Genomic DNA, 16718 nt, shown 5'->3' with positions numbered 1-16718 from the left:
TTGAATTAAATATATTTTGGCCTCAGTTGATGATATTAACAGATTTTGGCATATAAATAAAGACGCATTCTAAAATCTAACTCATGAGTATAATTCAACAATATCTAAGTTCATCGATGAATTCACTAACTCTTATATAATTTGCTCTCATCACGTATCCTCTCATAGACTATGGATTGCAAAATAACTCGACCGCACTGTCACAGCTTCGTCACTCTTACGCCTAACTAATAAATCTTATTTACAAACTCGCACGAGAGAAACGTTCGACGTCACCCGCCGCCGGCGTCACGCGACCGCGGGCGGCGGGCGCGGCACTCGCGGGAGCGTCAGTCCACACGCGACGACTCGGCGAAGGCCTCGTCTAAAAAACTGGACAGCGCGTGCGCCGCGTGGCCCACGTGCCCGCTCAGCGCGTCGAACGACACGCTCTGCTCCACGAACGTGTGCTGCGACGGCGCCGGCGGCTCCACGCGGAAGTGGCCCAGCGCCCACGGGTCGGCCGCCCGCCGCGCGCCCGCCTCGAAGCCCGGCAGCCCGCCCCACTGCGGCGGCGTGCTCAGCGGCGCCGGCGCCGGCTCCCGCGCGGGCGCCTGCTCGAAGCCGGCGCCCCACACGAGCGACTCGATGCTGGCGGGCGGCGCGCCGGGCAGCTGGCCGAAGCGGTCCATGCCCCAGGCGACGTCGGGCGGCGCGGGCGCGAGCTCGGGCGCCTTGGCCGCGCGGTAGTCGGCGCGGGGCGGTCGCGGCGGCTGGTCGGGGCTGGCGAGCTGGCAGTCGGCGCGCAGCATGGGGCTGTAGCCGCCGGCGACGCCGGGGCTGCGCTTGGTGTAGGCGTCGGGGCGCGGCGAGTAGGGCCCGGGGTGCAGGCGGTCCTGGCGCGACATGGGGCTGTACTGGCCGGGCGTGCGGCCGGGCCCGCGCGGGTCCTTGGCGCCGGGCCCGGCGTCGGGGCTGGCGTGCGTGGACGGGTGCGGCGAGAAGGGCGCGTGGTGCTTCGGCATCGGGCTGTAGCCGCCGGTGTTCCAGGCGCCGGCCTTCGGCAGCTCCGGCTTGACGATCTGGCTCGTGTCGGGGCTCGGCTGGGCCGAGTACGGGCTGGGCTGCGAGGAGTAGGGGCTGGGCTGCGTGGAGTAGGGACTCGGTTGCGTGGAGTAGGGGCTGGGCTGCGCCGGGCTGGGCTGGGCCGAGTAGGGGCTGCGCTGCGAGGCGAACTGCGCCTCCTGGCGCGGCATCGGGCTGCCGTAGCTCCAGCTGTTGGGCGTCTTGATGTCCTGCTTCACGCCGAGGGTCTCGGGGCTCGGCTTGTTGTCCAGCGACGTGGTGGGGCTGCATTGTTCGATGAATTTGCCGTGTTTCAGTTTATTGTGACTCTCTATTCTGTTCAGGGGGCTGGCTTCGGACTTGTGCGTGGGTGTAGTTTTGAACTGACCCAAACTCCAGGAGTTGCTTTTGATCGATTCGGGATGTACTTCGGGACTGTTCTGCACCTGACTGTCGGGTTTGGGAACGGGGCTGAAGTGAGGACTGCCCATGTCCCCTTTAGTTTGTTCGGACCTGGGAGTGGAGGAGGAGTCGGGTCTCAGTTGAGCCATCGGACTTAACAATTTAGGAGTTGTGTCGCCCTTCACGCGTTTGGTGTCCGACATGGAAGCTCTGTTTTCGGGAGTTTTGTTGGAAGATGTATCGGTTTTGCTATCAGGAGACGTCTTACGCCCGGCGTCTGTCGACGTTTGCCTGTGACTTCCCGGTTCAGAGACACTCTTAGGCTCCTGGAAAAGGGAATCTGATGATTTCTCTTGAGGCTTCGCTTCTGATTTATCTCCAGAGCTATCGGAAACTTCTTGCTTTGGCGTTCTTTCTGCAGCGGTTTTAGAGTCAGCCTCTGTTTTGTTTGTATTTTTCTTGGTCTTTTCTTTCGATTCATTTTCTTTGGTTTTCGCCTTTTCTGGGTCTAAGCTGTCTTTGAGGTCCTGAAGTTCTTTTCCCGTGTACAGACGCTTCATGCCTCTGGGAAGAGCGCGACACGAGCTGAGATTGATGGACTCTATGTGGGGACATCGTAGTAACACTTTCTTTACTGGTTCCAAGGATACTGATGATCCACATAGATTGAGTATTCTGAAACAAATTAAATACAAAAATATAGACAAATATCTGATACGACATAATAACCTATAGGTTAAGTTAAGTTATAGTTAACTCAATCAGTACCTGGAAATGGTAGGGGCACGAGAGGGGTGACATTATTTATTTACAAAACTATCATTTCAAAAGCCCAAAAGAGCACACACTCGAGGTCAAGATAAGGCAGTTCAAATCGAAGCGTATTCTGTCTATGTATTAGGGTTGCCGAAATATTGCTGAAATATGTAGGTATATCACTATAGTCTGGTCGCCAAGCACGTAGAATTTTGTCCAATGACCCCAAGCTCGCGCGTAATTATATTGCTGTCGCGACTGTGCGACGGGCGCCCGCAGTGAGTGTGCGAGCGCGACAGCAACATAATTACGCGCGAGCGATAAGGATGTGTACCCAAGTAACATTTTACTCCATTTAAGAGTTCACATTTAGTTCCAATGTGTACTTAAAGCATTAGTACAGTTCACTCGTGATGTATAAGCTGTATTATTGCAATTAATTACACCTATACCTGTCTAAGGGACTTATAGGAGTGTAGACTAGTGTAGAGTTATACTTTTATACGATTGTTGGTGTTATAATACTCTAACAACTATCCTTTAGTCAGCCGTCTGACTAAGAGCATTATAGGAGGGTAGAGATACGGCAATCGCTGTTTAACGGCCTACTTGTACGATGTTATAGAGCTAGCATTTTAATAGAACACACGTGGTCATTTATAAAGCCAAAGGCTGTTATGTTTACTTGTTTTAGACTGTTATACAGCTAGTAGCTGTAGTAGGACTTGTTTGTGATAATTAAATAACCTTTTTTTACTATCTGTACAAAAGTGTTTCAATGGTTCGCATGTGCACTGTAGGCTGTTAAAAGGACTATATGCAATGATATTATATAAAAACAAAAGCAGATATGTTATAAGCGCTCGCGCTGTGAATACTCAAATACGTCCCAATTGGGACGTCTTGTGTTTAGTCTTCGTGTGGCCTGCGTCGTGCGCAATCGCGTGCGTACCACACCGTAAGTTCCTGTTCTTACCAAAATAAATAAAAAATGCCATCGTGTGTGTTTCGAAAGTGTACCAATTATGACTCTAAGCGCTGATTTTTCAATCGTCGGATAACTTTTAACTGAAGAATAAGTTTGGCACATTGACAGTTTCAGTATGGAAAATATGTCAAAATGACAATTTATTCTTCAGTTAAAAGTTAACTGATGATTGAAAAATCGGCCCTTAAGTAAACAAAATACAAGGGATCTCTTACCACATGTGATTATGCAAAATTATTTAGTATTTATATTTTCAATTATTTATGCAAACAATCAAGACGCCATGGCCCATGCGCCATGTTCAAGTTAAGAAAGAGAGAGCGATCTTGTTTTGACGTTAGAGCGATAAGGATGCGTGCGCTGCGGACATAGATTAGTTAGTGCAGAATCGTTAAAACTATAGCTATCTCTTTCATTTGCGTGCTATTTCGTATCTTTTGTTTCACTTATCAGTTACATTTGTCAATGTGTGCAATTTGGAATAGCTCGGCACGGATTCAAATCGTAATTTCTATGAACGTAACATATCTATAGTTCTTTAATATCATTGACTATATGTGTTGTCCATTAACATCAATAGCAGTTTATTTGTCCACAAGTACTACTCTTATTTGCTTTAAGCTGAACATGAATGTGAATGTGATATTCTATTACACTTTTCCCCAAGCCTGTTTTTAGTTGTTCATGGTGGTTCTGTACATGATGCAGAGGAAAATATTATGCCTGAACCTGAAAGTTCCCTTCAAAATATACAGATATCAGAGTGTGATGATTGCAGTTCTAGTGATAGTGAATACAATTTTGATTTGGACAATTATTTATTTAACCTTTCGCAAAAAAATAAGAACATGGGCTATTGAAAATCGTATTCCTCATTCCGCTTTGAATAAATTGTCAGGCATAATAAACGAATTTAAACCGGGAACACTACCGTCTGATGCTTTAGGTATTCATACTTGACTATTAGTAGCTGGGCTAGGCGATTTAACGGACATTAATAATTTTTATTGCGGATCTCTAAAATTTCAGTATTTGAAAGAATTAAAGATACACAATTGACCTGAACTAGGTACATCTTAAAGCTGTACTTAAGTTCACATTAGAATAAATTTATAGACATTAGCGCTGTAGTGGTACAAATGTGGAACTTCATATAGATAACAGCATTCTAACAGAACACATGTGAACCTAATATACGCTCACCGCATTAAATCGGAGTTATAACAGTTCACATAGCCGTATTTCATTTCCACCATTTTGTTCTACATAACCTAAAATATTTACCAAATAAATCTCCAAAATTAATGCAGATTTATTACAAAATTCGCAGATAGAGCGATTGAGTTTTGGTTTCATGTTATAATTAATTACCGTAATATAATTATAATGCCAATACAATATCAAAAACTGAAAATTGTAGATTTCCTCTCAGCCAGATTTAAATATTTTAAAATGAATATCGCGTTTTTACAGAGGCGCGTAAATATTTTAGCTGTAAATATGTATACATTTCACGATAAAGTTGCATTCCCAATGGCATTAAAATTATTAAGTATTTAAAACCCGTGTTATTATTTGCATAAATGATTATCCGCCCGAGTTGTTTCCCTCTTGGCACTCACGTACAAATACCAAACTAATATTAAAATGTGGAAATAATTTAGGACACACGTGAACTTTATGTAGCATTGGAGTACTTTTGTCGGACTTTATAACTTTGAAAGCTGTGCATTTAGCCACTTGTTACTCTTTATTACACTCACGTACGTTGTATGGTTCACACTGCGTCCCATATAGTGCCGTAAGTCAGCCTTAAGTCCGATGTTACTACTTAAACTGCTATTATAATGCTATTATACTGCTAATGTACAGCCATAGTGAACTTAAGGCTGTCTAATTTGTGCCCAAACTGGTTCTATAAAAGCATTATAGCAAGCTATACAGCTCGTATACAGCTGACATACACAGCTTGTGGAGTACATGTGAACGACTAGTGAACTCTTAAATGGAGTAAAATGTTACTTGGGTAGGTTGGGGTCATTGGACAAAATTCTATGTGCTCAGAGACCGGCTTTAGCACACAAGGTCATACCTTAGCTTGCTATTAGGTGAGTCCGCCAGCGCCGAGACGGCGTCATCCAGGACCCTCGCGGCGGAGGCCCACGATAAGTCCAGTTCCAACAGGCTGTGGGACCACTTCTCGCAGATCAGCTCTAAGCACGCGTTGCCCTGGCGTGTGACGTTGCAACCTGAGAATAAAGAAGAAATTATGTTAGAAAAAACTCTGAAAGCAGCTGGTACAGGTGTATGTTTTAGGTGGAAAGCACGACACCATGTGCCAGAGAGCTCAGGATCTTTTACATTAAAGCATGGCACAGTGATCGGTTCGTATGCGTCGTGTGAGCCTTATCTCATTCACAATAGGGACGATCGAGCCAGCGACGTTGACGAAACTGTGACTGTCGTCACCAATACAGCTGCTGATTTCGAATCCTATAAAAAGTTACGGAGAGGTCGTAATTGTATCGTTGCCTTGTGAATCGGTGATCCGAGGCGCCGCGGACGCGAAAGGGCGAGCTACAGTTCGGGCCACGAACAGGTGCTGCAAGTCTCAGGAGGGCATGCGTCGCGGCCGTGAGAGGGTGTATCATGTGCGGTGTGCGCTATTTTTTACTATTAGTAATTTATTAATACAAAGGGACTATCGTCGTGGAGGACGAGCTACAGCGGGCACTCACCGCCCAGGAACAGGTGCTGCAGGTCCCAGGCGGGCACGCGCACGAGCCCGGAGTCCGTGAGGCGCTGCAGGCCGCGCAGGTCCAGCAGGCGCAGGCGCGTGGCGGCGCGCACGAGGCGGGACAGCGCGCGTCGTGGAGGACGAGCTACAGCGGGCACTCACCGCCCAGGAACAGGTGCTGCAGGTCCCAGGCGGGCACGCGCACGAGCCCGGAGTCCGTGAGGCGCTGCAGGCCGCGCAGGTCCAGCAGGCGCAGGCGCGTGGCGGCGCGCACGAGGCGGGACAGCGCGCGTCGTGGAGGACGAGCTACAGCGGGCACTTACCGCCCAGGAACAGGTGCTGCAGGTCCCAGGCGGGCACGCGCACGAGCCCGGAGTCCGTGAGGCGCTGCAGGCCGCGCAGGTCCAGCAGGCGCAGGCGCGTGGCGGCGCGCACGAGGCGGGACAGCGCGTCGTCGTTGAACCGGTACTCGCCGACGCCCACAGCCTCGGCTGCCGCTTCGCCCGCGATGGAAAGCTCCTCTAACTGCGTCCAGCCGACGGCTTCCATCTGCAATAATAAATAAGTAAATTGTTTATTTTACTCTCTTCACAAAGTAGGAAACATGCGTACTTAAATACAAGGTTTTTTAGTAGTAGTCTTAGCTTAATTCCTATCACTTGTGAGAGACTGGTGCCTGAAGTAGGTTCAAAGAAACCTGTGACCTGCAATCATCACACATTACGATTAGTTTGTAAGCCAGTCAGTGTCACATATACTTTTGTAATTTATCACATAGTTGCGTACAAGTATCCTAGCCATCTGCTAGTGAAGACCTGGGTAAAAATACTCTATCGTCGGGGCTGCGCATACCTGTTATCGCGCGCCGTATGCTAGTGAAGACCTGGGTAAGATTGATATAATCAATCTGCTCTCATGATAGCCGGCTGAGAGCTACATGAAGCGAGCAGTACCTGCTGCGAGGTGGTGGCCTCCACAGGCACGGCGGCGGGGTGCGACGTTGCCAGCGCGCCCGCTGTGTCCAGCGCCTGGTGCCTACGTCACACAGTACCTGCTGCGAGGTGGTGGCGGGCGCGAGCACGAGCTGCGAGTTGGCGGCGCGGAACACGCGCAACTTGGGGCAGCCCTTCTGCAGCGCCTCCACGGGCACGGCGGCGGGGTGCGACGTTGCCAGCGCGCCCGCTGTGTCCAGCGCCTGGTGCTAGTCACACAGTACCTGCTGCGAGGTGGTGGCGGGCGCGAGCACGAGCTGCGAGTTGGCGGCGCGGAACACGCGCAGCTTGGGGCAGCCCTTCTGCAGCGCCTCCACGGGCACGGCGGCGGGGTGCGACGTTGCCAGCGCGCCCGCTGTGTCCAGCGCCTGGTGCTAGTCACACAGTACCTGCTGCGAGGTGGTGGCGGGCGCGAGCACGAGCTGCGAGTTGGCGGCGCGGAACACGCGCAGCTTGGGGCAGCCCTTCTGCAGCGCCTCCACGGGCACGGCGGCGGGGTGCGACGTTGCCAGCGCGCCCGCTGTGTCCAGCGCCTGGTGCTAGTCACACAGTACCTGCTGCGAGGTGGTGGCGGGCGCGAGCACGAGCTGCGAGTTGGCGGCGCGGAACACGCGCAGCTTGGGGCAGCCCTTCTGCAGCGCCTCCACGGGCACGGCGGCGGGGTGCGACGTTGCTAGCGCGCCTGATATGTCCAGCACCTCCAGATTCGCGCAGTGCGCCTGGGAAAATATCATAGATAAAGCATAAAAGTTGTCGATGATTAAATTAGCCATTTGTGGTTACTAAAACGTCTTGCTTATGTACGGAACAACTGCTAAGGACACAGGTTTTGTCCGAAAAAGTCTGCATTAGCAAATTGACCGAAGAATGCAATTTTTGGTAAACTGAGAAATAATTACAATCACGATTAGCTAGGAGGCTTTGCAAGAAGCCTGCAGCTATCTGCTATCTATAATAGCGTCTATTTTACTGTTATGACTAAATAACAATGTAGACTTTCCTAAGGACGTTTTGACTACGTACCCGTTGTACAAGTACATTGACGCATCTCATAAATCTACCCTATAAAAACATAACCCTCTTTCTGGCGTTGTCGGGTAAAAAGCAATTACTTACCGCAACCGACGACAGTATCTGCGGCAGCGCGGTGTACTTGTTGTTGGCGAGCGTGAGATGCGTGAAGCGCGCGCCGAACGCCTCCGCCAGCCGCGCCATCGACGCCGCCGATAGGCACGTGCTAGACCCGCCGGTTTCAGACTGCAGGGGAAAGTGAACTTTAAAGACTGGTGTTATGGTATAATTTCGGCTAATGATGTGTAAGACTGCAAGGGAAAGTGAACTTTAAGGACAGGCATTATAGTATAATTCAGGCTAATGGTGACAGTGTAGGACTGCAAGGGAAAGTGAACTTTAAGGACAGGCATTATAGTATAATTTGAGCTAATGGTGTCAGTGTAGGACTGCAAGGGAAAGTGAACTTTGAAGACTGGTAGATTAGTGTAATTTTGGCGATAATGGCCTAACGGTATCAGTCTGGGACTGCAAGGGAAACTGCACTCTAAATACTGACATAACAGTATAATTTTGGTGACAATATCAGAGTAAATACAAATAAGAAAATTCGGCGCAACACCCCGCTAATCCACGCTAAATTTTGTCAGTGTGTGCGTGCGCGCCGCATACGTATTGGCGCGCTCACATACAAACCGCGCTCGGTGCGTTTCTATGAAGATGACCTACTCATTTGTACCTACTCACTCTGACAATACGCCAAAGGTATCGGTGTCGCTCTACAAGGGACACTTGAAGACAGAATAGTATGGACGATGCCGATAAGCACGTACTCGAGGCGCCCGTCTCTGACTGCAAGGGTATTTTTATTTGTATTGTATTGCTGTTGGTTTTCCGAATAAATAAATAAATAAAAGGGTAAATGCACTTTAAAGACTGGAGAAACAATACGCGAATGGCGAAATTTGGACGAGAATAGCCAATCGTATCGGGGTCGTACTTCAAAGGATTTTATACTTTTGAGACAGACAGAATAGTTAGTATAGTCAACGAAATGCTCTATGCTCTCGTCACGGAAAGTGCATTTTAAAGACTGGCAAAATAGTGTAATATTGGCAATAATGGCCCATCGGTGTTGTTGTCGGACAGCAAGAGACTTAACACTTTAAATACAGGGAGACATAAAGTCTAAAATTCTCCGCCACCACACGCACCGTCAGCGACAAGTCCAGCCGCTGCAGCTGCGGCAGGCCCTGCACCAGCTCGAACAGCTGCTCGGGCGTCATGCGGATCCAGCCCACCTTCCATTGAGCTGGGGACAGTGATATTGCACACGCACCGTCAGCGACAGGTCCAGCCGCTGCAGCTGCGGCAGGCCCTGCACCAGCTCGAACAGCTGCTCGGGCGTCATGCGGCTCCAGCCCGCCACGCTCAGCTCCACCAGCGCCGGGCAGTAGTCCGCCACGCACGCTAGCACCCACGACAAGTTGCACACCTTCCATTGAGCTGGGGAAACGATGATATTTATAGGAAGACTGTTATAGTACAAGAATACCTGTTTTTTTTTACAACTTTATAAACAGAAAAAGAACTGTGAAGCTAAGAACTCACGGCGCGGCGGTTGTGGAATTGCAATCGCGCCGCGTGCTAAGTCACTGGTACAAAATGGTCGCTCGTCTATCGGGCGGTTTTCGCCCGGGCGAAAACCGCCGAGCGGGACCCGATTACAACCGCACCCGCTGCGGGCGAAAACCGCGTCGTGAGTTGTGCATTAGTTTTTACATAAGTATCTGCATTCTACAGAAGCTGCGGGTCCGCAACAGCCGCGGGCGCGGGTGAAAATCGCGCCATGAGTTCTTAGCCATAACAAGTAACCCGTGCGCGCGCGCCGTAAGGGTCCACGCTAAACTTGCGCGGGTACGCAAAGCGAGTGCCCGTTTCGGACGTCATCGGGCGCTGGCCTGCGCTCCACGGCGGACACTCGCCGCCTATTACTTGCACTGCTAGTAAAAGATCGCGACATGCGCCCCTCCCATGTGGAAACCTCACGCAGCCGCGCTATATTGCGATGCTCATACTATTTTTTCGATACAGACACTCGTGCGTGCGCCCGCGCATGTTTTAGATTAGGTAGAGTGTAAGCTCTGCAATGGCTTAGCTTAAGGTTACACGTACTAATTTCACTAATTTCATTATCTTTCTTTAAAAAAATCAAGATATCACGTAACTTCTGAGATATCTTCCACGTCTAAAATATTCTACTTTACGCTAGTGGGTTTGACATAACAAACAGACTATCCTTTTTCCTTTGATAAACGTCCATAGTGAAAAACCGATGAAATTGCCGGGTTACCGAGAATGGTCACGCTTGTGTGATAAAATGAAACTTTAAAATTATTTCCCTGTACTGTTATGCTTGAGTAAATATTGTTTTTCAGTTAATTTCATATTCATGAGCAGAGTGCAATGATGTCTTCTTCGCCCATTAACCATATTGTCATGAAACATAAATCTTTCTTACCTATATTTAAACTTTGACACTGTGACAATCTGTTTTCAAGAAGCCACACTAATTTGTAGTCAGTTTTACATTTTTCCTTAGTATATTGTGCCAAATCCACGCTTTTCCATAATTCAGGTCTACAACTCACGATATGCCATAACTTGCAAACTCTGCCAAATCTGAAAATACAGAAAATATTAATTAAATACGTAAACAAATACAATGATGCATAACAACAAGTCATGTTCGATAAGGAATAGAATGTCAAAAAATATACAACAGGCAACAATGAGAGCAGCACTTCAATTATTATGTCAATTTAAACTAGTGCTCAACGCGCATTTAACTTCTTAAGTGGGTAAATGACTATCCAAAAATCAGCCCTAAAACAAAGTAAACAAGATCTCGTTTAATTCACTTACCTTATAACACTAGGTAACGTTCCCTGTGAAGCCACAGCATATTCAAATATCTTCACGAGGACCTCTTCAGGCATCGTCGCCCACGGACTCTGCGGCCCAGCATCTTTACTTTCAGCAGCACTAATTCTACTAGTTCTTTCAGTCTTTTCACTTTTTTCTAAAAATAAAAAATAATACAGCTTAGTCTCATAAGTAGTAATTCAAGATACAAATAATAACACGTGTGCCAGGTTTATCAGGCTGATAACGAAGTAAGACGTTAGCAGAAATTAGGGAAATGTGAATGAATGAAATGAACACACATAAGAGGCACCTTCAAAGTGAGACCTATCCCAGCTAAATTGCAGGAGAGCCGTCTGCGGTGGTACGGACACGTCATGAGGCGACCACCCGACCATTTGACCAGAAAAGTGCTAGACATCCAAACTAAGCCAATGGAGGCATGTCGATATGTATTTTTCGTTACTATCGAGTACCCTCCGCTGAACATAGCCAGTACATCGATTACTGGAGCTTGGAGAGTTTAAAGCATGAGTCAGTTCACAAAACAACATGTTTATGAAAATTATGCTTAATTTTTTTCGCGCAAGAATATTAAAAACGTAATGCGATGCAAGTTTTGTGCACTACTAGTGACAGCACTCTCAGTTATATTATTGCTATCAGCTACATTAGCTTCAGTATCGCCTTGAATATTCAAGGTCGCTGAGAGGAAGCCGATTCAATATCTTGTTGGCTAATAGTATGTTTGTGTGCTTTATTATTAGACCATTTTGATTTCATTTCATTTCGCAGGACAGCATTTTAGTGAACGAATATTTAGAAAGAGAAAATCGTACATCTTACAATAAACAGACGACAAAAGCTTTTAAGCGAGGTTTACACTAGCAATAAAATTTGCAGAAGTTGACTTCTGCAAGCTGTTTGCCACTGTGCAAGCCAATTTCTGCAAGATTTACACAGTGGTGACAGCTTGCGGAAGTCAACTTCTGCAAATTTTATTGCTAGTCTAAACCTCGCTATACAGTGTCTAATCTAATAATCTACTAAAGATATATATATATATATTATAGAGGTTAGCTTACTTTTAGAATTATTGGATTTCCGTGTCTTAGGCGTCTTCGGTCGTGCTTGTTTCGCCTTAGGAGCGACACTCATACTCGCAGTGTTGTCTCCTTTGGGGTCGTATTCCTCGCCCGAACTCTCGCTTGGCGCGGGCGAAGCTGCCCGTTTCTTTTTGGATTTCCTCTGTCCAAGATCGGCGATTGACGTTGGTGTTGGTGTTGTTATCTGTAACTTCTGATAGAGAGACTACATCAATTGACTATTTAGCACTGTTAAGGTGAGTACATACTAGAGCATTTCTAGTAAAGAAACGTTCTTAAGAATGGTACAATAAAGGTAAAATGTACGACGTTTGCTTCGTGACAGATGATATACTATAGCATTTCATAGAGGGTCTCGTTATTGTGTTACAAGGAAATGCTCTAGTTAGTGATTAGTTTAGACTCACCTTTGGGTAAATCAGAAATAAAATAAACTACGAAATATCGCTTAAAACATGTTTCAAACTTAGCATAACATCCAGAATGTATGCAAACATTGAGTGCCTTTTTCTTGAGATTGAATCAAGTTTTAATGGTCGTTTAGTAATATGGACCATAGTCTAGAGGCCCACTTCTTTTGATTTACTATTTACTTTTCAGATCAATGGAAACCTGACTAAAATAATGTGAACAGATATGCAAATGCTGGTAACCACATTTTATCAAGACCTACTTAGAATTTCGCAGCTCATCAACTAGAACATTGACTACATATGACAGAAGAAAAATTTAATTTAAGTTTCAGCAATGAGTGTTTCGATTTCACTTTAAAAACATAGAAATTGTTATAGAATTGGGCAATTCTGCATACAATTATGGACTTTAAACATACATAACTGTAAAAAGTCATTAAGCTTATTTTGAGATGTATATTTTTAGTATTTTAAAATAGGCAATTTACAATTCAAATGAGATAAATATGCATTAATAATTGTAACAGAACAATATCTGTAAAGTTACTTATATCTAAATTGATTTTATGCAGGAAGACAAAAATACGAAATTAGAATAGAATTTTCCAACTTACTACATATTATTATTATTCTTTTAGTTAGATAATTTAATCCAGAATTTAGGTACTAATTTTCATTTTCTATGACATAAAATCAGTTTAGTTTAGTTGAGTGAGTGAGAAAGGAAGAGACCCCTATAATTATAGAAATAAAAATACAAGAGGTTTAAAGGGAAACACTCCTTGGGATAGCAGGTATGATTGAGTGAGAAGGAAAGAGACCTCTTAGTTTATTGAGAAATAAAAAATAAAAACTAAGAGGTTTAAGGAAACACTCATTGGGATAGCAGGTATGATTGAGTGAGAGGCGATAACACCCCCTTATTTAAAGCAATAAAAACCAAGATATTTAGTGGAACACTGTTTTGGGAAAGCAGATATACTAGTTGGGTGAGAGGAGAAGAGACTCCTTTTTTATAGAAATAAAAATATAGAAAAAAAAGGTTTAGAAGAACACAGTTTGGGATAGCAGATATAGTTAAGAAAGAGAGGAAGAGACCCCTTAAATTATAGGAATATACAAAAGATTTACTGTGACCTTAAACCTGCAGGAGAGAAGATAGATAATATTTATTTAACCCCTATGGTTTTCACTCTAAGGCCCAAAAGTGATGATGAATATTTATATTAACTGCAACGTATCTGTGATGATTATCAGGCTGGTAAATTATTCCATTTAGAACCTAAGCTGATACAACCAAAATTAAAATGTAACCTGCCAACTAGCATTTATTATTAAATTACATAGGTACCTAAGTACTATCAAAATTCCTGTAATATTTTTTCATTCGCTTTTTATCAAGAACATTATTACAAGGATTAAAAATATTTTATAAGGATGTTCATTAACATTACTATTGAAAAATGAATGTATAAACTTGTCTTAGATTTATTGTTATCACTTTCTTTGGTACAAGGACGTGTTTTCAGAAATCATACTTTTTACTTTGTTGTTATATTTCTATATTTTAACTATTACATGATTTGATTATAATGTGACAATATAACAAGAAAGATATCAATTTAAGGTCGTAGTTAGTGTAACTTTTTTTAAAGAAAAAAAGAGTTGTCAATATTCGGAGAGATTTCAAATGACCATACTTGATTACACAAAAGATAAATTGCAGATTTAAATAATTAATCAAGGTTTTCTTTACTAAAACTGATACAAACATTCCAAGCTATCATTTTGCCTAGCTAGGTGATAATTAGATAATTATCTTGTGTTTCACTTTCTTTAATTCAAGAAAAATGCTTAGAAGTCAGACTGTTTACTTTTATTGTGTTCACTTTCAATTTCATGATTTTACATGCAATGTTTAACAGCAAAAATTATATTTATTTTTAATTTATCACAGGAACAAAAAGCAAGGTCAGTATTTGAAGAGTTATCTTTAGGACCTTTCTTGATTAAAAAGAAAATAGTAAACATTAATTGATATTTAATTGTGGCTTTCTCCTCTACTATTTGTAAATGTCAAAACTATCATTTAGTAATGGTATAAATTAGTGGTTCTTAAACCGTGGTCCGCGGACCACTGGTGGTCCCTGGAAGCATTCCAAGTGGTCCACGAAGTGCACTTGCACACCTTGGTCAAACCACTTTTAACTGATTTTTGCAGTCAAACTGGTTTTGACCGATTATGAGGTGGTCCCTGACAAGACAGAAATTTGGTAAAATGGTCCCTCATGACTTAAAGGTTAAGAACCACTGGTATAAATGATATCAATCATCTATCATAGTAGACATGAAGACCAGTATTTTATAATTAATTTTATATTGAGTTCACAGTATGTACAAAAATATTTCAAAGTAACTAGCCAGATAGGCTTATTTATTTACCTCATAGCATAGCATACCCCTGTCATCTGCTTTAATCTCTCTTTTCATGTATGAACTACATCTTTCAATAAAAATATCCCATTCCTAAAGAGATTATCATAATAATCAAGTACCAATGACAATGAATGTAAGAAACATATTTTATGTCTTGTCCCTATTGAGTAATATAGAAGATTAGAAAAAAAAGATAATAATATGTGATGAGTATTGTAAAATGGTATGCCCAAAATGTTATTTAGGTACATAATAATGTAATTAAAAATGAATTATACTTACAGTTTCATTAATATTTGTCCTTTTAATCTTAATTTTAATAGTGTTCATATCCACTATCTGACTTCGATAAGTGGGTGTGCACTCAGACTTCTTTGATTTCTTTTTGCTACGAGAACTACAAATGTCCAACATAGAACGCGGTTTACCACTACAAGGCGTCACGGCATGAGTCCGTCTCTCTTTTGAGTCCTTTTTACTCTTTTTTGTGGATAATTGACTAAGTTCATGACTGTAGGGTTTGCCACTTTGCCGGGGCAAGTTGATTAATGGTAACTTTACACTGCACCTGAGCACTTCATCTTCCGAACTTTCACTTTCCTCTGCTTCCTTCTCGGCCCAGTCCTCATCCTCCTGACACTCACTGCTGCTAACTAAATTTAAATTCTTACCACCTTTCACTTTTGAACGCATAACACTATTAGACGAATGGGATTTATGGCGTGATTCCCTTGAAGAGTTTTTTCTCCGTTTCCTTTTAGATGGAAGGCATCCGTTGTGTACTGAATACTCATTATCTCGTCTAGAATGTTGCTTGTGCTTTCTGTGACGAGGTTTGGGGGATTGCACCAGCCCATTAACTAATTTTTGTTTTTGATTGGCTATGTCATCAATGCTTTGCTCGAAGTCCGTTTCGAGCTTGACATAGGACACGGTGTCTAGGTCTTCCTCCGTGGAGGCCGCGTCAGGGTCGTCAGGCGCTATCTTCGGCAGGCGAGCCTCGGGGAATAGGTCTTTGCGGACGGTGAGCCTCATCGCAGGCTCTGCGTTCGCGGCCTCGTAACCGCCGTTCACGGGACTCGTGCGACCCGACATGCCGCCCGCCTCCCGCCGCCCTCGCGTACCACTTCTACAAACCGCTCACCTGTCCGCGAGGTAAACAATCAGTTTGACACATCACATTTTCACTTTTGTGATCCAACAAATCACCGATCATTACGCGATAGTTGAACTGTGTTCATGATTGAAGTTAATTGAAACACAAAACATTATAATATCTTTACTATGCAGCTTTTGTGACAGTCCGAAGCATCTTTTTTCTTTACGTATTCGCATTTTAGGTCATCCATGTTCATGTAACGTTGTGATTGCGAAAAACAAAGTACGGATCATTTTCGCGGACACTTGCACTTGTACCTTTGGTTGTAACAACTAAAATGAGTAATCATTGAAACTATAGACATATTATACACTGAATCTTATTATTTTTGTCGACTGTGAGTTGATGAAAACTGTTGACCTTGTTTAGAAGCTTATTATGTTTCAAATTTTAATCAACAGATGCAGACATTGTCACAAAAAAAGTTGTTCAACGCGAACGAAGTGGCCTTGACGGGACGGCTACATTACACGTCAAATTATAAAAATATAATTTTCACATTGATTAACGTAAAATTTAATTTATGACTATAAAATATGAATACATGTAAAAAATTCCAACAATAAACTAAATTAAAATCATCTGTTGCATTTAATTTTTGTTTACTTTTAGTAATATTACCTCCTTACAAGCATAAAATAATGTCAAAATCTATAGCTTACGTCACCACTCGACAATGTAGTTTGATAGCCATTGCAGAGATGGCAGCACACGTATAATTTACAGAAATTCAATAGGCCATTGAATTT

At 43.9% G+C, this 16718-nt stretch overlaps 1 protein-coding gene across 1 annotated transcript; it reads right to left on the bottom strand.

Moving 5' to 3' along the window:
- Window positions 1-329: 329 nt before the first annotated feature.
- Window positions 330-16647, bottom strand: LOC135078452 (uncharacterized). Its single transcript, XM_063973008.1, has 12 exons — window positions 15093-16647; window positions 11941-12154; window positions 10856-11012; window positions 10452-10612; window positions 9270-9436; window positions 8036-8176; window positions 7474-7638; window positions 7174-7287; window positions 6979-7122; window positions 6251-6476; window positions 5283-5439; window positions 330-2121 (listed from the first exon to the last, which is right to left on the bottom strand). Exons 1-12 carry the CDS (start codon window positions 15903-15905, stop codon window positions 330-332), a joined length of 4251 nt encoding a protein of 1416 aa, XP_063829078.1. The 5' UTR covers window positions 15906-16647.
- Window positions 16648-16718: the final 71 nt, after the last annotated feature.

This window comes from Ostrinia nubilalis, chromosome 2, assembly GCF_963855985.1.
Source record: "Ostrinia nubilalis chromosome 2, ilOstNubi1.1, whole genome shotgun sequence".
Classification (NCBI taxonomy): domain Eukaryota; kingdom Metazoa; phylum Arthropoda; class Insecta; order Lepidoptera; family Crambidae; genus Ostrinia; species Ostrinia nubilalis.
This window is presented reverse-complemented; position numbering and strand designations above follow the sequence as displayed.